Source organism: Lepisosteus platostomus, chromosome 3 (assembly GCF_059453375.1).
Source record: "Lepisosteus platostomus isolate fLepPlt1 chromosome 3, fLepPlt1.hap1, whole genome shotgun sequence".
Lineage (NCBI taxonomy): Eukaryota > Metazoa > Chordata > Actinopteri > Semionotiformes > Lepisosteidae > Lepisosteus > Lepisosteus platostomus.
Window position 1 is genome coordinate 74052945 of NC_142613.1, and position 24250 is coordinate 74077194.

The 24250-nt window shown below is 37.0% G+C and overlaps 1 protein-coding gene, 2 long non-coding RNA genes and 1 pseudogene across 4 annotated transcripts in view; 1 reads left to right on the forward strand and 3 right to left on the reverse strand.

Annotated features, from left to right (window-relative positions):
- Positions 1–77: 77 nt before the first annotated feature.
- LOC148675446 (uncharacterized) lies at positions 78–2662 on the forward strand. Its single transcript, XR_015935528.1, has 3 exons — positions 78–147; positions 971–1058; positions 1248–2662. It is a non-coding gene; the product is annotated as an uncharacterized LOC148675446 (long non-coding RNA).
- A 3096-nt stretch (positions 2663–5758) lies between these two features.
- On the reverse strand, positions 5759–9101 carry ndufaf4 (NADH:ubiquinone oxidoreductase complex assembly factor 4). Its single transcript, XM_088626795.1, has 3 exons — positions 8898–9101; positions 7714–7808; positions 5759–6346 (listed from the first exon to the last, which is right to left on the reverse strand). The coding sequence occupies exons 1-3, from the start codon at positions 9031–9033 to the stop codon at positions 6035–6037; spliced, it is 543 nt and encodes a 180-aa protein (XP_088482921.1). The 5' UTR covers positions 9034–9101; the 3' UTR covers positions 5759–6034.
- Positions 9102–11848: 2747 nt separating this feature from the next.
- Positions 11849–15106, reverse strand: LOC148675448 (NADH dehydrogenase [ubiquinone] 1 alpha subcomplex assembly factor 4-like; annotated as a pseudogene). The gene is made up of 3 exons (XR_015932026.1): positions 14912–15106; positions 13253–13352; positions 11849–12450 (listed from the first exon to the last, which is right to left on the reverse strand). The product of XR_015932026.1 is annotated as an NADH dehydrogenase [ubiquinone] 1 alpha subcomplex assembly factor 4-like (transcript).
- Positions 15107–19939: 4833 nt separating this feature from the next.
- Positions 19940–24250, reverse strand: part of LOC148675449 (uncharacterized) — a 304725-nt gene continuing 300414 nt past the window's right edge. Inside the window, exon 2 of the long non-coding RNA XR_015935531.1 lies at positions 19940–23571. This is a non-coding gene — a long non-coding RNA (uncharacterized LOC148675449). The remainder of the gene's footprint in view (positions 23572–24250) is intronic.

The following is a 24250-nucleotide window of genomic DNA, read 5'->3' on the forward strand; positions in this document are numbered from 1 at the left end:
CCAATCAGGCCTGGTGTTCATTCTGCTGGGACGCATATATTAATGAGGTCTCCAATCCAAAGGGACTCTTGCGCTTCCCGGCCCGCGGGTTTGGTTGCACGAGTCAGGAGGCACGTGTGGGTTGTACTGTGAGGATGCCGAGATCCTGTAGGTATAGTACTGTAGCTACGATTCTGTATCAGGTTTTAATAACTAAACGAAGAAGTTTTACATTTTTTTTTGTTTAGAATACTTTTTTTCGGAAATTGTGAATCTTGTTTTTTGGGGTTTTTTTGTCATGTCGTTTTAAAATCTATTTCACCCCAACTTGAGATCACAGTTGGTCCAGTCACCCGTTTTCCTCATTGTATCCTGATATTCTTCGAAAACGCTACATATAGTAAATAGGCATTTCCTCTCCTCTTAAACCGAGTGCAGAGGGTATTTTATTCTTTTATTTCTTTTATCGCTTTGTTTTCTGAGCAACAGTGTTTCTGCCTTGTGACCAGGTCGTAAATGAGAATTTTGTAAACAGTGTTATCTGGTTAAATTAAAGGTGATGATTGAAATAACAGTATTTATAGAAGTAAACTTAAATACTCCATTGCCAACCATTTAAAATGTCAAAAACATGTTCTTAGACGCGTTTTGTTCAAACTAAATACTTCCTTGTTGAAACTTGAAATACCACGAAAGAGGGTCAGTCTGTGAGTGGCTTTTGGTAAATAGAGGGATCACATGGTCTATTGCTTGTCTCCAGGCGATCTTGTCCTTGACTGTCAAAGTCAGATGACCAAAGCTAATTTTAATTGCAGACTCACAGCCCTGACTTTCATATTTTTGCAGGTTTGAAGCAGATTCAGAAACATTTCTTGGGGTGCTGAAAAGGCTACAGTCTTCACAGATGGAATGATATTTTCCACAGTTTAGTGCAAAACCCAAAGACTCTGCAGAATTTGTACACTGTCCTCAGCCTGTAGCCTTTTTTCAGGTACTGTACCTCTGAGCTGGGAAGCTAAGGGATCCATGAGTCTCATGCAGCAGGATCAAACTGGAGAACCTTAATTGCTGTATAACAGGTAAATTAGGTCCTGGAAAAGGAAAGTAAAAATCCCTCAAATCAATCATTTTCTATTAACAGACAAACTTATTTACTTATCCAGTAAACTTTACCCAGGTGTAAAAATACTTTTAATGTCCAGTAAAACTAGGGCAATTTTGTTTATATGGTACGTTTTCACTCCAAATCACTGTTTCCACTTCAACAGATGCCAATGAAGAAAACCATAGAGGTGAAATGGGTGCGTCCAGTGGGTGTTGGCAAGCCGTTTTTCACTGGCGTCAACGTTACGAGTCTCTGGCCGGATCTTACAGAAACTAAGTAATGATGGGCCAGGGGCGACCTCCAGGGAAAACTGATTAGCTGCAGCAAAGTGAAGTTGATAGACACTACGATGTTGATTCTATTTGGAGCTTTCTTGTGAACAGTTTTGTCTTTTTATTGTTCCCAAACACAATACAAAACAATACCAAAAGGAAAATAACCATTGCTCCACTTACTGCCCTCAGAGGTACAGTACTTCCTGCATAGTCCCCCTGTTGGTTTCTAACAACACTCTCACTATTGTAAAGCTCCCCCTTGATTCAACACGTGACACAATTACTGCTGCTCTGCCCGCCTGCGGTGTAGTGGGGTTGCTGGTATATTATGGCCCGGGTATTTCAGTGCTCGATGAAGCAAGTCCCCCTCCTATGTGAAAGCACTTTGGGATGGAAGGCACTATATGAATCGGAAAGAATTATCATTAGTGTAAGCAAGAGTCTTGATATCTCGGCAGCACTTTGCCGTGGACAGTGTTGGGCTCAGATGGTAAATGTTCTGTTTTGCTATGAGAAACAAAAATCCAATCCCACTGTTACCAGTCCCACAGGTTGTTGTATTCATATTGTGCTATTTATGCATTATGTAGAATTCAATACAAAAAAAATCTGTTGATTTATGTAAAGGTGCGTTTCTGATTTTCTGTTGGATTACTGAGACTAAGTGCCCTCCTTAAGTTTTTAAATCTACCGGATGTATTTTTATTACAAAGATGCTGTTTTTATATTACATAAGAGGTTTATTCAATCATTTTAAATACATTGATAAGCATTAAAAAAGTGACAAGAAAGTTTGTTACTTACTGTAGTTCCAACACTCATTTTGTTGCTTTTTCAATGTCTCTAAATTTGTGTAGCATGAAAATCTAATAGTTTAGTTTAAATCTATGAGAAATTATAGATTTCTTTTTATCAGTAACAGCTGTTTTGTAATGACTTCATATTTTGTATGTCCTTTTTTAATGCTGTTGTATTGATTTAAAACTATGTATATATTGACTTTATTGCATGGAAACAAAAGTGAAACGAAGCTGGCAATTTTAGGAAAGGGATTAGTTAATTGTTAATTCTGTATTGATGTATTTGTTATTCCACAAGATGTGATTTAAAAAAAAGCCAATTTTATCAGAGCTGTAATTTTTACCTATAAAAAATTACACAGAATTTGTAATGGAACCTTGTGATATAGGTGGGTTGTTATGCCTGCTGATAACTTAAACCAATCCCAACACAGTGTCTCTGAATTATTTTTCATATACTGTATTCTAACTAATGCATTTTTAAATAGATTTCTTACCTAGAATCTGTCCTCTGTTTTTTTTTATGAATAGATAGCAGATAGTTTTAAAGATAAGCAGCCAAAGCCAAAAATGTATTTAAAACTTTTCAGATTTTGGTCAATTCCATTTTTTAACAATTCATATGAGAGAAAAAAGAGGACTTTATTCGCCATATGTACATTTACATTGGGATTTTTATTTGCACTGTGCTCCTGGGATGTGCACACAGCTTGAGTTTCTATTACTCAGAAACAGCAGATGTTAGCACTGAAAATAAAAGATTGTGTTGCTTACATCTTCCTGCCTCGTGTATAAATTTGCACCTTGCAATACTGAAGTCCTGAGTTAATTAATTGAAAATGTATCTAATGCTTTTTGATAAGAATTCTTTTTTATTTCTAATTACATCTCTTATTCCCAAATGTAAGAGACTACAGAGAACCACAGCATTATTACATGGTTAAAAACTCATTAAAAAATTGCAATGAAATACACACGTATTAACCTCAAGAAGGGAGTAAAACATGATAGAACAAAATGTACAATATTCAGTTTTTTATTGGTGGGCACTAAAAAAATATAATTTCAAAAACAGAAAAAAAACACATTGGGGAATTCTCAAGGACAGTATCTGTGAGTCAGGATACATAATGACTCATATTCATTGTTGGAGCTAATCTTGCTCTCTGTATCTGAAAATGCAATAAAACCTGTAGCTAAATATCATTTTTAATCTCTGTGGGCGAAATTTAAACTGTAAAGAAACATTTTATGCTAAGAAATCAAAGGAGAAATAATAAGCAAAGTGAAAGAACATAAAAATAAGTATAATAAAAGCACCGATGCGCTGCAATTGTTAGTCAGAAACATACAGCTCAGAAAATGTACATTAAAAATAATTCATTTGCAGGTTAACTGTAACTTGTATCACTGAGCAGAACTGCACCGGGCAAAATTTCCCTTTCAATACAGAAACAAAATTGTTACAAGAAAACCCATATCTTTAGCAATCAGTAGCTGTCCAAAAGCAATGCCTTTCACTATGATAAATAGATTTTGTATGTATAATGTACAACAGTAAATGATGCAGGGACAAAGACACTTCACAAAATAAAAGAAAATAGTTATCATTTGATTTCAGTTTACTATCATTTGACAGATTCCTGTGTACGTTTTCTAAGATAAAATAAACCTGGAATCTACTATTTGTGCTTTTCTGGAGCTGAGAAACAATGCCAAATCTATTTCATAACTGGGAACACTTATGGCAAACTGACTTGGTTGAATAATCAAAGTCAAAGATGTAAAAATGAGAAAATACAAATATTCTAAAAAACATGGGGAATTTCTTATCTATGTTCAAATTCGTGTATAAAATAATGTCTTGAAAGATTTTTCAAAATGAAACAGGAGCATATGATGACATTTAGAAACGGTTGTTTCAGCCATATAGGTCCTTGGGTACTTTAGCTCAAAACTAATTTTTTTTTTTAACAAGAAATCTGGTTTTAAGAAGGTCCTTCTGGTCCTGAGTTTATTGCCAGATGGGAGTACGTTCTGAGTAAAGTTGAGAGATTCTTCTCCCATTTGTGTACGTGCTCACCAGCTGCCCCAGACTCCAGAGAACTGCTGTACAGTACAGTATATCACTGTATTTGCACCCTATTTTGTGTCCTGCACTTCCAAGATAGCTTTGTTGTAAGCTAATGTCTTTTTATTATTTTTTATTTTTTTTATTATAATTTTCAAGTCTCTATATGTCAAGTTTCTTCATCTCAGTTATTTCATAAGGTGACCTGGGTTCAATTCCAAATCTGGGGGTGCTGTTTCTGTGGAGTTTGTGTCCTTCCTGTGCTCACCTAGGTTTCTTCCAAAAGTCCAAAGACTGGTGGCGTCTGGGTAAGTTCATTTGTGAATGTGTGTCTGTCTGCCCTGTGATGGATAGGCTTCCCGTCCAACTTGTATCCTGCCTTGTGCCCATTACTTGCCTGGGCAGACTCTGGCTCCTCTGTGAGTGGATGAAGCTGTGAGAAAATGGATGGGTTTCATAAAGTACTGTAAAGATGCATGACTTATACAAGAAGAAGAAACATGTCAGACCTTGTACGTATTCAATTCACCGCTGCATGCTCACTACATTACAACACACATCAAGTGGTTATAATTTTATCTACTTGAATGCCTTTTTGCTTAATATATTTTAACTTAATATGGTATAAATTAATAAAATAATCTAAAAGCTTCAATTTTGTGCTGCATCAAACTTTTGCAGGTCCACATTTAAAAACCAGAGTTGCTCTTTTTCACATAAGCCATTCGCCACATCTATTGATATACTGTACAACTTATCATAGAACATATAGTCCTGGGAAGTTGTTTTTTATCCACACAGCATTTATATTGAATAGTTATTACAATCATATGAATTATTATTGAGCCACACCTAAAAATTAGGTGACAATGCTCCTGTGATAAATATGTTAAGTCACAACCAACACCATTCTTCAAGCAGTATTATGAAAAGAAAAGATTACTTGCTAATTGACAGAAATATCAAATATCAGAGGACTATAGGACAAAAAAATGACTTACAGGGACAGTTTTTTTCAATTTCTGTATTATGTCTTCCAAATCAACCCGAGGTCATATCATCTTAGCATTGTAAAATGCAAATGTGTTACATTTAAGTACTGCAGAAACTAATATAAAACAATAACATAATAGCCACTTTCTATAAGGTAGTAGCTTTCGTAGCATGCTTTTTTCATACAGCACCAAACCTGCAGAGACCACTTCAGAAAATAAATGTTCAAAATGGTTTGTGTAACTAGCAGTGCTAGTTTACAGTATAAGATTTAATTTCAATATAGCGAAATATGCATTTTATGTCTTTTTCTGATTTCTGATGTATTGTTTTGCCTACCTGTTAAAATAATTCTGTTTACAAGCCTGTGGGAATAAAAGATTCAGTTTCTACTGATCTGGGATCGATGAGAAAAGACTAAAGTTGGCTAAAGTTGGACCAATAAAAGACGAGAGTCTGTGTATATATGTCTGTGTATATATGTTGCTCATTTACTAATTCAACATTAAAATATGGATTACTTCTTATACAAAGGGACACTTAATGTAGTTTAATTCAACCACAAAAAATACAATCACTTTTACAATACAAGAACAGCAGATATGAAATGAAATATTAAATTAATCTTTGCAACATTTTTTTATTCCTTAATCATTTTTATTTAATCTTGTTTAAAACCAATCAAGGAACTGCATCTTGTAGCCTGGGCAATGCAGTACAAATGTCCAGAAAATATTAACCAAAAAATACATTTCAAACAAAAGAGGATGATTACATTAATGTTTCTACAACAGATCAGTGATGAAGACTGTTAGTTAGCTTTTATCTGCTTCTTGTCTTCAGTCTTTGGTGGTATAATTTTAACATCAAAGAGAATGAAGAATTCCAGAAGTGCCTTGGTATCCTTTAAGTCTAAAGAGTACTCTTGGGCTATTTTATTAGGTGTCCAAGATTTAGGAGAGTGTTTGTAGTTGTTGAGGACGGTCAAGGCCTCCACAATGGACAGTTTTCCTTTTGGGATGTCTTTAATGTCCAAAATGCCATAGGGGTTTCCCACTACACGGGATTTGCAAGGCCTGCACTCCTCTTCAGTTCTACTTGGAATTTTTGTCTTCACCGGGTTCTGCAAGAATTGAAACACCAGAATTTACAACATGTAAGAAAGAGGAAAAAAAGAGGGAATAAATGTCTTTAGTAATCCCAATGGGCATTTTTTTACAATATAGACAATATAGAAAACACAGAAAACAAACGCCACACATAAACATGAACTAGAGAATCATCTCATAAGCAAGGTTATGGCCACAAGATAATAATAAGGAAAAATAAGCAGAATATCACTCAGACCTCTTCCGCATGTACCACATATATTATGATATATGCAGATTAGTTACTCAGAAATCAGTGATCCTCTACCCAGTACAATAATATTCCGTATTCTTAACCTCAAAGTGGCTGAAGGCAAACATTAATAAACAATTTAAGTGATACATACCGTACACTGGCTATCAAATAAGGACTCGCAGCTGTAATTTTTGCCAAATGTGCCTCTAACAAATATTATTTGATTTCAAGGGGGGTGAATACTGCTGGAATCAGTTATTTTCTGTTTTATTTTTTAAATTAATATAGGCAGAGCTGTAGAATTTTGTTTTCACTTTGAAATTATAATGTTTTGTGTCAATAAATGGTAAAAAATCCCATTGATTTCTTATTGCAACAAAATCTAAAAAATCACGGGGGAGAATACTTTTGAAAGTGACAATACTATTATTCCAGCAGCTATATCACCCTGCAACTCACAGCTGGCAGCCCATTGAAGCTCAGCAGGTGTGAGCCTGGTCAGTACCTGGATGGGAGAACTCCTGGGAAAAACTAAGGTTGCTGCTGTAAGAGGTGTTAGTGGTGCCTGTAGGGGGTGCTCTCCCTACAGTCTGTGTGGGCCCTAATGCCCCAGTATAGTGATGGGGACACTATACTGTAAAAAGAAGCCGTCTTTTTGGATGAGACATAAAACTGAGGTCCTGACTCTCGGTGGTCATTAAAAATCCCAGGGTGTTTCTCGAATCGAGTAGGGGTGTAACCCCGGCGTCCTGGCCAAATTTACCATTGCCCCTGACCAATCATAACCATATCTATAAATTGGCTTCATCACTCTGTTCTCCTCCCCACTGAGAGCTGGTGCATGGGGAGTGTACTGGTGCACTATGGCTGCTGTCCAGATGGGGCTACAAATTGGTGGTGGTGGAAGGGATCCCAATTAACTGTAAAGTGCTTTGAGTGGAGTGTCCAGAAAAGTGCTATAAAAGTGTAAGCAATTATTTATTATTAATAATACATTATTCATATGTGTTAAATAAATTGGGGAAAATGGGAATCAAGAGTTAATTAATCAGAGGGACTGTGAGCTCCTGCCTATATTTTGTCTGGGAAAAGTGAACAGGGCTTTGTTTCACATTGGGATAAGCATTCCAGCAAAACTGTTCTTACCTGTTGAGGAGGGTCTTTTGACTCCACATATACTGTCTTTAGTAATGACAAAAGATGCTCATTCTTCTTATTGATGGATTCAGTAGTCTCAGGATCTATATCAACAAGTGAGAAAGAAAAAAATTAAGTAGATTTTATTTCCTAGAATTCTCTTGTCTTTAAAGCTGAAGTTTATTCTCTAGAGTCGACATTACTGGTTTTGGAAACATGCTTTTTCCTTTACGCTTTCAAAATCTGACATATCCTGGTCACACCCACACACCAGGGCCAACTTTCCCAGATGCCAATTAACCAACCAATATGTTTTGGGACTGTGGAAGGAAATCCTTGGGAAACCCACGGGGGGAACATGCAAACTCCACACAGACAGCACCCCAGATCCAGAATTGAACCCAAGGCCCCTGTGTTGCGAGGCAGCAGTTTTAACCACTGCACAAAATATGATGCCCTTGTTAGAACAGGTACAAGAAAAAAAGAGCCTTAACTCATCCTGCTTCTTTTAACAGAAATGTGGAGACAGAACTTCCCTTAAGTATATTCTTTAGGTTACCCCCATGGAAAACATCCTAAATGTTCAGGTAATTAGAGAATTGACCAACCAATATAAAAACAATAAAAAAACAGTATATCAAGTGCAGCCTCATGTACAATTATACCATGTATGAGATGAATACCTCATTTAAAATTTCGTTTAGTTAAGTACAACTGCAGGAAGTGGACCTAGTTAATGTTAAAATATTTTCCTTTCAAAATATTTTAAAATTTAAATATTAATCACACATTTATACTGCATTCTTAAGTACAAGGTCACAGCTCAGTTTACATAAACTTAACTTACAATTCTTCTTGTTTCAGTTTAAGGATGTCGCAAAAAGCTTAACAAATCTAAATCGATACTCTAGTAAGGGAAATGGTCATCGAATTTACTGGTAATTCTTGGCATATTCAATAAATTGACTAAGACTTCAATGTCACTGACATGATGTTGATATTTCAAGAACACTATCGTTACATTAAATAGGTTAAATGTTAAACAAGGAACATGATTTAAGTAGAGTACATAAGATAAAATATCACAATTATCTATGAAAAAGCATCGCGTGTGTCTGTGTAACCCATTCAATGCACTACACGTTACACAACCTCGTCAATGACAAATTGCTCACTGGTGTTTTTCGACTTACTTTCTTTAATTTGCTGTATGATGCCTTTAGTCAAAGGGTGATGAGGCGCCGCTGAAGGTTTGGATTTGCTTATCTCCTTGTGAGCCCGGTTTTCCAGATTAAAATTTCTGAACGCACGTGAAACACGCGACCCCATATTTCACTTCATAATACAATTTTAACGCACTCCGTGAAACGTTATGGTCAGACAGCCCTACCTTCTACGGAAAGTGACAAGGAACAAACAAAACCAACCTTGAAAACCAGTGCATAAAAGACGTCACTCTTGTGTCACAGCGGATGAGTTCAATGCGAGTAAGACCAGGCAGCGAATTTGTATTTCACGATTTATTCTCTTATATCAATTACCTCCTCATTCGTAGATGGGTCTGTACTTGAGCTTCTGTCTAAATTGAAAAACCTTGAGGTGATATTCGATTCTGGCTTAACATTCGACCCACATGTGCAGCATATTGTCAAAACATATTTGTTTCACCTCAGAAATATCGGTAGACTTCGCCCTGTGCTATCACTAACTGTGGGTGAAAAGCTGATCAATACATTTGCGTTCTCTCGAATTGACTGCTGTAATGCTCGACTCGCTGGGGTATCTAACTCCACATTGAACAAACTCCAGTATGTCTAAAATTCGGCAGCTAGGATCCTGACCAGGTCTAGTGCAAGTGATCAAATTATTCCTATCCTGGAGTCCTTGCACTGGCTTCCTGTCAAATTCCATGTGGACTTTAAAATCCTCATGCTCACCTTTAAAGCTCTGCATGGCTTGGCAGCTCAGTACCTGTCTAAACTATTATCGCCCTACTCCCCACATCGCAACCTCCGCTCTTCAAATTCTGGTCTCCTAACTGTCCCCCAAGCCCGTCTACATTGTATGGGTGACAGGGCCTTCTGTTATGCCAACAAGCTCTGGAACTCTCTGCCCAAGGATATCAGAGAGTCACCTTCTCTGAACTCCTTCAAATCCAGACTCAAAACCTTCTTCTTTAGAACAGCCTTTACTTAACTGGTTCCATTGTTCACCCCTCTGCTTTTCCTAGTACCACCATCCACGGTCTCCTCTGTATATTGCAATTGTGTTTTATCTGGTGTATTCTTTTAATTTATTGTCGTTGTCATTCTGTAAAGCGCTTTGTGAAGCCACCTTTAAAGGCGCTATATAAAATAAGGTTTATTATTATTATCATTATTGTAATTCCACTGAAACCACACTATAGACTATGAGAACTCTGAGCAACCATATTGTATAAATTGAAATACTATACCTAACAGATATTTGTTAGGCTGCTAAGAAGTAACGATAAAATGCAACATTATAATCTGTAAGGTAAACAATATTTCAGAATATCACCGATTGATAGGATTCGGGACACCGCAGGTTTGTCAATTGTAAACGGCAAATATTCGTTTGCACATATCTTTTAATTGTAAATGGCTGTGTAGGGCGTTTCCTCTGTGCAGTACATTAGCATTACTGTCTCGCTACGGTGGGGCCGTGGGTTAAATTGCTGGGATGCTGCATGGCGTTTGCACCCTGTCCCCATGATCACGACGTGGGTTTCCTCCCACAGTCCAAAGACATACTAGAAGGTTAATTGGCCTCCGGAAAAACTAGCTCCGGCGTGAGTGTGTTGCATGTCTGTATCTGTCTGCGACCCTGTATTTGGATGAAACGGTTAGAAAATGGATACTGTAGATGGATGCACTGAAAAAAATGAGGAACGATTTCTAGTGAAATATTTTATTTTTACTTCAAATATATGTAACTTGAGGGGGGGAATCTTGAAAAAATAAAATATTGGGCCATCAGAAAAAGCTAAAGAATTATTTTCGCTCCACGCTTCTTCCAATTCAGGTTCGCAGGGCAAGGGCAGCCAGAGCCTTTCCAAAGGGCGCACAGAGGGATATATCCCGGACGGACACGACAGTCCATCACAGGGCACACACACTCACACCGGGAGAATGTCCTGGAAGCCAGTTCATGTATTTTATTAGTTTAGGGGATGTGTCTGTCTTTTAAGATTGTTTAAATTAGATTTTTAGGCTAGTGAACACAGATCTCACAAATTGGCTTAGTAAACCAATAACCATATAAAACATAAATGAAATAATTCGCTGTTTGGTGTAGATCAATAAAAGGAAATAGTGCAGCTGTTGACTAAATAAAAAAAAATGTTTTTTTAATTAAATAAAAAATATATTTTTACAGACCCACTGTCCCCGTGAGTTCAAACACTTTTTTGGTAGAGTTTATCACTACGGTCACTGTATTCAGCACTAACTTTCAAGTGGTGTTAATAGGTGTTACCAGTAGGCGGCAGCAAATAACGAGAAAGAATGTGAATTATTATTGAGTCACACCTCAAAATTAGATGACAATGCTCCTGTGATGAATATGTTAAGTCACAACCAACACCATTCTTCAAGCAGTATTATGAAAAGAAAAGATTTCTTGCTAATTGACAGAAATATCAAATATCAGAGGACTATAGGACAAAAATCTGATTTACAAGGACAGTTTGTTTACAATTTCTGTACTATATTTTCCCAGTTTACCCTGTGGTCATATCATCTTGGCATTGTAAAATGCAAATGTTTAACTACTGCAGAAATTAATATAAAACAATAACATAATAGCAACTTTCTATAAGTTAGTAGCTTTCGTAGCATGCTTTTTCATACAGCACCAAACCTGCAGAGACCACTTCAGAAAATAAATGTTCAAAATGGTTTGTGTAACTAGCAGTGCTAGTTTACAGTATAAGATTTAATTTCAATATAGCGAAATATGCATTTTATGTCTTTTTCTGACTTCTGATGTATTAAGTTTGTTTGCCTACCTGTTTAAATAATTCCATTTACAAGCCTTTGGGAATAAAAGATTCAGTTTCAATTGATCTGGGATCGATGAGAAAAGACTAAAGATGAACCAATAAAAGATGAGAGTCTGTGTATATATGTTGCTCGTGGCTATTTACTAATTCAATATTAAAATATGGATTACTTCTTATACAAAGCAACACGTAATGAAGTTTAATTCAACAACAAACAACACAATCACTTTTACAATACAAGAACGGCAGATATAAAATGAATCTTTACAACATTGTTTTTATTCCTTAATCATTTTTATCTAATCTCGTTTAAAACCAATCAAGGAACTGGATCTTGTAGCCTGAGCAATGCTGTACAAATGTCCAGGATGATTACATTAATATTTCTACAACAGATCAGTGATGAAGACTTAATTAGCTTTTATCTGCTTCTTGTCTTTAGTCTTTGGTGGTATAATTTTAACATCAAAGAGAATGAAGAATTCCAGAAGTGCCTTGGTATCCTTTAAGTCTAAAGAGTACTCTTGGGCTATTTTATTAGGTGTCCAAGATTTAGGAGAGTGTTTGTAGTTGTTGAGGACGGTCAAGGCCTCCACAATGGACAGTTTTCCTTTTGGGATGTCTTTAATGTCCAAAATGCCATAGGGGTTTCCCACTACACGGGATTTGCAAGGCCTGCACTCCTCTTCAGTTTTACTTGGAATTTTTGTCTTCACCGGGTTCTGCAAGAATTGAAACACCAGAAGTTTACAACATGTAAGAAAGAGGAAAATAAGTGAGAGGGAAGAAATGTCTTTAGTATTCCCAATGGGCAACTGTTTACAGCAGCAGACAATATAGAAAACACAGAAAACAACATACACAAACATGAACAAGAGAATCATCTCATGAGCAAGGTTATGGCCACAAGAATATAATGAGGAAAAATAAGCAGAAAAACACACACATCTCTGCTGCATGTACCACACATACTATGCCATCTCCAAAAATGCAGAAATCAGTGTTCCTGTACCCAGTAGAATAATATTAAGTATTCTTAACCTCAAGGTGATAGAAGGCAAACATTAATTAACTACAGTATTTATGCAGCATGTGATACATACAATGGCTATCAAAAGAAGATTCGGAGCTGTAATTTCTGCCAAAGGTGCCCCAAACAAATATTTATTCAAGGGGAGTGAATACTGCTGAAATCAGTTATTTTCTGTTTATTTGTATAATTAATGTAGGCAGTTCTGTAGAATCTTGTTTTCACTTTGACATTATAGAGTGTTTTGTGTCAACCAATGGCAAAAACTCCCCTTGATTTTATAACAATAAAATCTTAAAAAGTACAAGGGGTGAATGCTTTTCAAAGTGACAATACTAATACATTATTCATATGTGTTGAATAAATTGGGGAAAATAGGAATCAAGAGTTAATTAATCAGGGGCACTGTGAGCTCCTGCCTATATTTTGTCTGGGAAAAGTGAACAGGGCTTTGTTTCACATTGGGATAAGCATTCCAGCAAAACTGTTCTTACCTGTTGAGGAGGGTCTTTTGACTCCACATACTGTATACTGTCTTTAGTAATGACAAAAGATGCTCATTCTTCTTATTGATGGATTCAGTAGTCTCAGGATCTATATCAACAAGTGAGAAAGAAAACAATTAAGTAGATTTTATTTCCTAGAATTCTCTGGTCTTTAAAGCTGAAGTTTATTCTCTAGAGTCGACATTACTTCACACCTGTAACACAATAGATTTACCAAACTATAAAGTGAAGTGCTGCACTTACCATCTGCTATGCTTTGCTACAGCTTTGCGAAACAGAAGCCTTAGAAATAGATGCGGGTTTTGGAAACATGCTTTTTCCTTTACGCTTTCAAAATCTGACATATCCTGGTCTTTCCCTAACCCTAACTGTTTTACATTCAATACTGATGAATGTCTCTGAAGCTAGATCCGAAGAACAAAAATAGTTCATTTGAGAAAATGGAACCATTTATGAAAGACAATGTTAACTGCAACAGATTTTCCATGAGAAAAAGAATTATTCTAAAATGATTTCAGTGCAAGGCTCTAAATAAGTCAGTCCTAACATTTTTTACAAACCTGCAATGATTTTTATGCTAGGTTTTGTTAGGATGTCCATCCATACAATTTTTAACCACTTCTTTAAATCCAGGATCATGGGAGAGCCAGAGCCTATCCTACAAGCAACGGGCGCGAGGCAGGGTACACCCTGGACAGGACACCAGTCCATTGCAGGGCAAACAGACAAGCACACACCCACACACCAGGGCCAACTTTCCCAGATGCCAATTAACCAACCAATATGTTTTGGGACTGTGGAAGGAAATCAGAGCATCCACAGGAAACCCACGGGGGGAACATGCACACTCCACACAGACAGCACCCCAGATCCAGAATTGAACCCAGGGCACCTGTGTTGCGAGGCAGCAGTTTTAACCACTGCACAAAATATGCTGCCCTTGTTAGAACAGGTACAAGAAAAAAAGAGCCTTAACTCATCTTGCTTCTTTTAACAGAAATGTGGAGACAGAACTTCCCTTAAGTATATTCTTTAGGTTACCCCCATGGAAAACATCCTAAATGTTCAGGTAATTAGAGAATTGACCAACCAATATAAAAACAATAAAAAAACAATATACTGTATCAAGTGCAGCCTCATGTACTACAATAATACAATGTATGAGATGAATACCTCGTTTAAAATTTCGTTTAGTTAAGTACAACTGGAGGAAGTGGACCTAGTTAATTTTAAAATTCCTTTCAGTATATTTTAAAATTGAAATATTAATCTTAAATACATATATATTACATTCTTTAGTACAAAGTCACAGCTCAGTTTACATAAAACCCCTTGATTTAAAATTCTTCTTGTTTCAGTTTAAGGATGTCGCAAAAAAGCTTTAAAAATCTAAATCGATACTCTAGTAAGGGAAATGGTCATCGAATTTACTGGTAATTCTTGGCATATTCAAAAAATTGACAACGACTTCAATGTCACTGACATGATGTTGATATTTCAAGAGTAACTATCGTTACATTAAATAGGTTAAATGTATGTGCGACAAGAAACATGATTTAAGCAGAGTACATAAGATAAAATATCACAATTGTCTATGAAAAAACATCGCTTGTGTCTGTGTAACCCATTTAATGCACCACACGTTACACAACCTCGTCAATGACAAATTGCTCACTGATGTTTTTCGAATTTCTTTTATTTGCTGTATAATGCCTTTGGTCAAAGGGCGATGAGGCGCCGCTGAAGGTTTGTGAGCCCAGTTTTCCAGTTTAAAATTTCTGAACGCACATAAAACAAGCGACCCCATATTTCACTTCGTAATACAATTTGATCGCACTCCGTGAAACATTATGGTCAGACAGCCGAACTTTCTACGGAAACTGACAAGGAACAAACAAAACCAACCTTGAATACCCGTGCATGGAAGAGGTCACTCTTGTGTCCACGGATGAGTTAAATGCGAGTAAAACCAGGCAGCGAACTTATTATATCCAGAAATAAACCCCCGAGACTCTATTTTTGACGATTTATTTTCTGATATCAATTCCCCCATCATTTTTGTATTTGCCACTGAAACCATACTATAGATTATGAGAACTTTGAGCAACCATATTGTATAAATTGAAATACTATACCTAACAAACGTTTGTTAGGCTGCTAATAAGTAACGACAAAATGCAACATTATAATCTGTATGGTAAAAAATATTTTAGAATATCACTGATTGATGGGATTCGAGACACCGCAGGTTTGTCAATTTTAAACGGCAAATATTCTTTACAAGAATAACACTTCTGCACGTATCTTTTAATTGTATATATGTAGGGCGTTTCCTAAACAGACATTTCTTCTGTCTAGGAACAAGTAATAGGTTTATTCCATGCTGAAAAAAAGACATATATACATATAGGGTGGAGCTGTGGCTGTGTAGCTAAGGATCTGTGCCTGTGGCTGGAAGGTTGCCGGTTTATATCCCGTGGCCGGCAGAGGAATCCTACTCTGTTGGGCCCCTGAGCAAGGCCCTTCACCCCAGCTGCTCCAGGGGTGCAGTATAAATGGCTGACCCTGCACTCTGACCCCCAGCTTCTCTCCCTGTCTGGGTGTCTCATGGAGAGCAGGCTGGGGTATGTGAAAAGACTAAAATTCCCAAAACAAGAAATTGTATATGGCCAATAAAGTGATCTGAACTGCCCTCTCACACCTGGATAAGAAAGGAACATACAGTACTGTATGTGAGAATGGTGTTTATTGATTACAGCTCAGCATTCAATACCATAGTGCCCTCAAAGCTTGTCATCAAGCTCCAGGACCTGGGACTGAACACCTCCCTCTGTAACTGCATCCTGGACTTCTTGACAGAACGTCCGCAGGTGGTGAGGGTGGGCACCAACATATCCTCTACCCTGACTCTAAACACTGGAGCCCCCCAAGGCTGTGTGCTTAGCCCTGTCCTCTACTCCTTATTTACTCATGATTGTGTCACCAGGCATAACTCAAACTCCATCATTAAGTTTGCGGCCGATACAACAGTCATCGGCCTGATCACAGATGGTGAAGAGTCTGTGTACAGGGAGGAGGTTGAAACCCTGGCATCATGGTGCCAGGAGAACAACCTCTCTCTGAACATCAGTAAGACTAAGGAGATGATTATGGATTATAGGAAACACCAGGGAGGAGATCACACACCTATTTACATCAATGGCACTTCAGTGGAGATGGTCAGCAGTTTTAAGTTCCCGGGAGTTAATTAATTTAGGCGATGCGTCTGTCTTTTAAGATTGTTTAAGTTACAGTATATTTTTAGGCTAATAAACACAGATCTCACAAATTAGCTTCGTAAACCATTTTCCACATAAAACAGAAATGAAAGAATTCGCTGTTTGGTGTAGATCAATACAAGCAAATAGTGAAGCTGTTGACTAAATACAAAATATTTTTGAATTAAATAAAAAAATATTTTTGAAGACCCACTGTCCCCGTGAGTTCAAACAATTTTTTGGAAGAGTTTATCGCTGCGGTCACTGTATTCAGGACGAACTTTCAAGTGGTGTTAATAGGTATTACCAGTAGGCGGCAGCAAATAACGAGAAGGAAAAAGCCTTTAAAATAGTCATTGCATTCTTTTCCACTCATTAAAAGCAGAGGAAGTGGTAGTTATGTGCTATGATCTCCGATATCTGTCAGAGTTTCTCAGAAACAACGTAACTAAGCTTGAACCTGAGTTACATTTTAAAGAGTGAATGATGATTTCAGGAAAAACGGTCATTTAAATTAATTGTGTGAGGAATACTGCCAACATCTTTAATTCTTGCCATGATTTATTTCTCACGAAAATATTTAACCTCCGATATTTTGGTTTTCTAGAGAATACTGCATATTTCCTGAATAGTGATGCAAGATTTATAGAATGTAGAAGTTAATAAAAAAAAACGTTTGCTCGAACATGTGACAAACACTAGTCTCTCATGGAAAAACATGCACAAGCTGTTTGATTTTTTTTCATAATCCACTCCACCTTTATTGCATCAGCATTCTACATGCTACATCTGGGAATAATCTTCTTAATACAGAAAAATGCATGGCCCAACACAGAAAAACACCACATACCACCACATAAAATCAGCCTGGGGAACAAGGAAATCTAAAGTTCCTCACTGATTATGTGACAAACTATGGGATTGGCATGTACTATATATTATCTGTACATCAGCACAGTTGAGTGGATCATTAACATGGTTGTTAATTGTTTTTTTTAACCATTTTTCATTCCTTTGTCCATATCTAACAGCAAGGTACAGTATTATAAAGAGGTACAGGAGGCAATAGAGTAGTGCTGGAGTACTCATGCGGGTTGAGAAGGCAGCACTACATGCTTAGATTGAATTTTTACTACAAAAATCCTGGCAATAGATTCCCAGTTCTATAGTACCTACTACTCAAAACACCTAAAGAATCTTGAACACTTTTGGTTAATTTCCAGGTACTTCCCAGCTTGGTAAAACTCCAACCCCTCTTGGACAAATCACACAGTAAGCACTATACTGTACATAGTAAGAAAGCTCCTAGGCTCCTATTATACCTACTCTATATGGTAGAGGTCTCCATCCCTGGTCCTGTAGAGCACCAGCCCAGCTAGTCTTACATATCAGTGGTTTCGCATGATAGGAAACACATTTAAGGTATCAGTGAAGTAAGCAAGTTCCATTTAGGAATCTTTTGGTTACTGAAGAGAGCTGAGAGAGGTACTCAGAATCTGGTCTGATATGATCTCTAAATTGCTTGATTTATCATGATGAAGTTGTCTAATATTTTTAGTTCGTGAACTCAGAAACCCAGACTACAGGCCCACCTCCAGCTGTGAACAGGCCCATGGTGATTACAATAATATAAACAATCCATCCATCCACTTCCTAACTGCTTCATCCACTCACGAGTTGCAGGGGAGCTGATGCCTATCCTGGCAAGCACCGTAAAAAATGGGACACACCCTGGACAGGACAGCAGTCCATCGCAGGGCACACAGACACACTCACACCAGGGCCAGTTTTTCTAGGAGACAGTTAACCTAGCTGTATGATTTTGGACTGTGAGAGGAAACTGAAGCAGCTGGAGGAAACCCATGTGAACACAGGGAGAGCACACAGATAACACCCCAGGGCCGGAATCGAACCCAGGGCCCCAGAGCTGTAATTGTGCTGCCCCAATATTATTGATATAAAATCTAAGCATAGAACATTATAAATAAAATATAAAGAAATAATTATAGGCTGCGTAGGGCTAAGGAGAGGAGGTTTAATTCTTTTTTTTTCTGTCATCCCTGCTTTTTACTTTGAAACGTACTGTACCAACACATTTAGTACAAGTTGCTTGGCTTCCAGGATTCTCTGAGAAGTGCCTTTCTTAACTTGTACAGTAGATGTTGATTATGGTTAGCAAACTTAAATACCAGCTGCGGAAGAGTTATGACTGTGCATTGTGCTCTTTCCGATGCCTGGTACAACCCTTGTGTCTTCTTAAAACATTGTTTTGTATACAGCCAATACCAAACAAAATAATGAAAAACATTAATTATGCATAGAATTAAGCTATTATCTCATATCATGAGATTGTGTGTTACCTATTAGTGATTAAACTGTTCATACAACTTATTTTTAGCTTCTACTACTGTAAATAAACCATGTCACAATAACAAATTGAATCCTTTTACTTTAGGAAAACCTGCTGGCTCATTATTGGTCTAAAAATGAGAGGACAGAAGATTAACTCACTGGAAGCACATGGTCTATTGGAAAGGCAAAAAGCAATGAACCGGCTGGGTAGCAGTGAGAAAACATTGAGCAGGTGTGAAGAAGGAGTCCACCTAGGAGAGGTAGTCACAGAGCCTGGTCATTGGTGGAATAGTGACTTGTGGCAGGAGACTTTAGCTAAAAACCACAGCCAGCAGCGCTAGTGCTGGGATTGCGCCACTCATGGGGAAATGGCTCTCTGGAAAACCGATTGCCGCTGACTGAAGTCACACTTCAGTGAGTGTGAAATGACTCTTTATACACAAATAATAATCGAGTCATTAAAACAGCATATTTATGAAGCAGTAGTGTAGGGTTGGAACAATATACAGTATGTTCTGCAAATAATGGTGCAGTAATACAGTATAGTCAACATGCTGCTGGCTGGGGCCTATTGTTGTCTTTTGGTTAACGAATATCTGAGTACAATGTTCATTTAATACATCAGCCATTTCCATTTCACTGTCCAGAAGTGTACCGTATAAGTCCCTGGAGTACTGCACTTCATCCTTGATGGTTCCTGTGCTGTTGTAGAACTGAAAGAACTTATTTCATCCTTAATTGTAATGTTCCTTTCAATTTCCTACTTGGCTTCTCATTTAATTCCCCAATTACTCCCTCATTAAAGGAATAAAACATCTGTTGTATATCAATTAGAAGAAATAGTTATTAAATAAGCAAGTCGTAACAAAATCGGGCTTGTGGAACTACTTGAATAGAAAGCCCTTTTATTTCAATGATATTTAACAGCTTCTGGCGAATCTTACGTACTCCAACAAAGTTTTAATAAAAATAGTGGCTGTTTTCTAGAAATATTTGTGGTTTTATCAATGGCAGTTTTGCATTATACAAATCAACAAAAGAGGAAGAGAATTCTGACCTTCATGTCTTTAAGTATAATGAGCAGTTCTTTATTGTTGCATTGTAGGTTGAATCGAGTTTTATAACATTATAATTTAACATTAAGGAAATGACAATTGCAGACTGGACAACAGTTTAGGAATGAAAGCCAACTTAACAAGTAGAATGAAACAATACATCAAACAGAACTTAAAATAACCCTTTTATCAGTCCCAGAGCATAGTTACTTTTAATGCTTAGAGAAGCATTTTTGTTTGCCAATTTGAAAGGTTTCCACCACATATTGTGCACATATTCAAGCCTTCAATAAATGGGCCGGTCTTCAGTCATGAAAATCAAAACTGCATCTAAAACATCGTGAATCATAGAGTGTATTCACGACTATGCAGTGAAAATGTATGAGAAGAGCATCTGCAAAAGTAGTGAGTGAAAAAGATTTCCCACTCACTATACACCATTAGAGCATATAATGATGTTTGAAACCAATCCCACACCATATAAATAAATGCTTCAGAAATGACTACAGATATAATTTTACTGTGACATTACATAGTCATTTACACATTTTCTGTCAAGCAAGTTCAAAGGCTACATATTATATGGATTATATAGTCCATTAAAGCCAGTTACTGTATTACTGCCTAGTTGCATGATGACAGCAATTGGGTTTACAAGCGATCCATAGTGCTCAAGTGTATTAATAGATGTAACTCTTGCTTGCTATGCAATTAATCCGTTTTTTTTAGGAATTTGGTTATCTTGCCATTGGGTCATTGCATGTGGTATCCAGAGCTTTGTAAGAGTTCTGATGGCTGATGAGCGGACCTTGAATTCTCCTTTCCTGTCAGAAACGATCTCCCTCTCATTCACTGTTCTGTACAATTGCTGAAATGCGATTTAAACCAACAAACCCATGTGCCTTTCAATGAATGCACACACCATCCTTGTACATGCAAACCTGCCAGCACTCATTTCTTACCTTGCACATTACCTTGCCATTTCATACTCAGGAGATGGAAAAATAGGATGTGTAAGCTACCATTTTCTGGTGGCATATCATGATGTCTCTTAAGTTAACTAATAATAAGATTTTGAAAATGCTACATTTCTGAAGTGTCTGGATCAGATACACTCATTCACATACTGTACACAGATTCTCCTTGACGAAATATCCAATACACCAATATTAGAAACTCCATTAAGGTCTAGTACAGTACTTTCCAAAACTTTGTTGCATTGTTTAGAGGTGCTCTTAAACAGCTACTGCTGTAAGATAAATATGGACAACGATGGCATATCTTCAATAGTAGGGCACAAAGCACTCCTAGTAAAATTATTCACATTCCCTTTTCATGATATACAGTAACAGTCATATACTGTTGTATTTGCCCTTATTGAGATTCACTTACTTTTCATAACCTCAGTTTCACAACCTTTCATAACCTACATGGTATCTGGTTCATTACACTTTGTTAAAAGTTTAAAGGCATTTCATGGGATGCATTCTACTCACCAGCCACACTTAACTTCTCCTATTTATGGAGAACATAATAAATGCAAATATATAACATATTTTGTACTTTTTCCTGACAACTCTGAAGATGTTATTCGTCACCTCTGACAGACGTCTAAGCTGTTAATGCTGTAGTTCTGACTCAGCTAAGTTGAATTTCTTACCAAGCTTATTTATTCAATAACAGCAGATGATGCAGCTTCTCTGAAGATAAATACCTTATGTGAGTTTGACTGTGATGCACTGCAAACATCACAGAAAACTAGATGTTCTCTGAAGAACACACCTACATTTTAATTTCATTTTCTCATATAATTAGTGGAGTTCCACAGGGTCTCAACTAATTAATGTATATGATGTCCCATGGGACTGTTCTTTCTAATTCATATCAATTATCTATATTCTTGTATAGGTGGTAAACTAGTCAGTTTTACAGATGTCACTAAAGACTAGTACACACTTTAGAAATGGAAAAGGAAATTACTTAGACAAAGTTTAGGACTGGGCAAATGCTTGGCAAATATGCAGAGGTTTATGTGCAGAACAAAATACATACAGTATGAAAAATAAAAGTATCTCCTTATGAAAAGGCTTGTTGTTTTTGTTGAAACGTTATTTACACATACTAGACAATGTGGGGGAGCTATAACAACAAAATGCTTGGATATATGGTTAAAAGTGTAGAAATTAAATCAAGGGATGTTATGCAAATCTACACAATGCACAAGTAAAATCGTATTTTGAATGCTGAGTACAATTGTGGCCATTGTGTTACAAAAATACATTGCTGTTCTAAAATCAGTCCAGAGAATAGCAACCAGATGCACCCCTGAGCTTAAATGAATGGCCTACGCTGAAAGACTAAAAGAACTAAAACATTTTAGTTTTGAACAGAGGCATAAGAGGTGACCTGAATCAAGTATTCATACTGTAATCTGCAAAGGCACTGACAAAGTAAATTCAACGGTTAAACACAAACCAGAGTACGCAAGTGTTAATAATTGGGATGCATTTAAAACTGAGAGCAAGAGGCATTTCTTCACCCAAATGATTGTGGAATGTGGATCACGGTGCCGAGCCCAATTGCTGAAGCTGGTTTCTGTCAAGAAATTACTCAATGAGATCCTCATGAGTTAAATGAGTTGGATAGAACACATTTTCTTTCGCTTATGATCTTTCTTATGTTCAAACAAGGTGTGGTGGGTACTATTTTGTAAACATATAATCCTTATAAAATCCTATATAAGGATTTTTTATAACATAATCCTTTTGTATTTTGTAAACATATAATCCTAATAAAATTCTATATAAGGATTTTTTATAACACTAAAGAAAATTGTGCAGGTACAGAAACTATCTGGGTTGTTTCTTAAGTGTTTCTTCATGTTTAGATCAGAACATTAAAAAAAAAATGACAGAACATAAACGACGGACCTCAAAAACTGTTCCTAAGACCAGAATTCAAAACCAGTCCCTGAAAACAATTAGAGATTGCTATTTAAAGTTGTAGACTAAGCAAAACTCTACAATAAATGCCGAAAGGATATGAGAGAGAAAACTAACTGGTTTTAGCATGTACACTGAACATAAAAACAAAGCTTCAAGAAAACTATATTCTAGCTTGGCATTATTGATCTTAAAAAATGGATACCCCAGCTGAACACCAAGATCTTTGCAGTGGTATGTATGCTGTCTGCCACAAGAGTGCTAAACACTGTTGGACATACTTCTCTAAATACATAAACTGCTGAGTTACTGTATGAACAGGTTCATACATTTAAAAAGCAAATGGAACAGTGGAGAGCTCAGTTCTGTTACTCCCAAGAAATCACTTGTGACAGAATGTGCATTTCTTCCTCGGTCACAAGACTGTACACGATTTACAGAACCAGAACTAAATAAGAAAATATATTTTAAAAATTACAGAAGAACAAAGGAGGTGACAGCTTTATTTTTCTGAACAGCCTCCTCGCATTGGTAACCTTTCATACATTCCTATACTGAGAGTAAATGTGGAGTGTACTGCAAGGGTTACTATGGATTCAAGGAAGGAGATTAAATAAGCACTCAAAGAAAAAGCCCAGTCTATACAGTATGTAAACAGTGTTGCTAACATTTAGGGGGAACTTTTAATGAGATATGTTTTGCTGGTTAACACACTCTCATACCAATCATGTCTCTTCAGGTTATTTGTACTTCATATGGTTTCCATGTGGTCTCAGACCATCAGTACACACATTTATCTAAACTTTGCAATTTCAATCCGCAATGTTTAACAACTGTTGGAATGAAACAAAAGTATTTACACAAGGAAATACATGTTTTCCAAAGTCAGGGGGCTGTACTTTTCATTTTAAGGTACAGTCCATATTTGGCAATTCACCTGGTTGTCCATGAACAACGTGGTTTTCCTTCGGGTTAGCAATATGAAAAGGGATGGATAGATTTAGTGGAGACTGCACAGTGGCATGACGGTTAGCACTTCTGTCCAACAGCTCTGTCCTGGATTCCATTTTCACATGGGGAACCATCTGTGTGAGGTTTGCCTGCCTGTTTCATGTTTGTCTAGTTTTGTTCCTGGTGCTCAGGGTCCTTCCCACCTTCTAAAGACATACTGGCTAGCTTAACTGGTATCTCTAAATTGCCCCAGTGTGGGCACATCTGTCTTGCAATGGACTAGTCTCATGCAGAGTATAGTCCTGCCTTGTGCTCAGTGTTTGCCAGCATATAGGCTTCAGCTCAGGCAGAAGAGAGGCTTGAAGGACATGCATTTAGGGAGAGGTAAAAATCTAAAATGTACTTAGTGTGCAGTATGTGCAACACCCT

Bases quoted from the DNA above. Each gene is read 5' to 3' on its own strand.
- ndufaf4 (XM_088626795.1), bottom strand. From the start codon at position 9,033: ATGGGGTCGCGTGTTTCACGTGCGTTCAGAAATTTTAATCTGGAAAAC. The intron at 7,809-8,897 runs GTAAGTCGAAAA...TTGTTGATATAG, and splicing joins CATACAGCAAATTAAAGAAA to ATCCTGAGACTACTGAATCC. The intron at 6,347-7,713 runs GTAAGAACAGTT...CAATTCTTGCAG, and splicing joins CAAAAGACCCTCCTCAACAG to AACCCGGTGAAGACAAAAAT.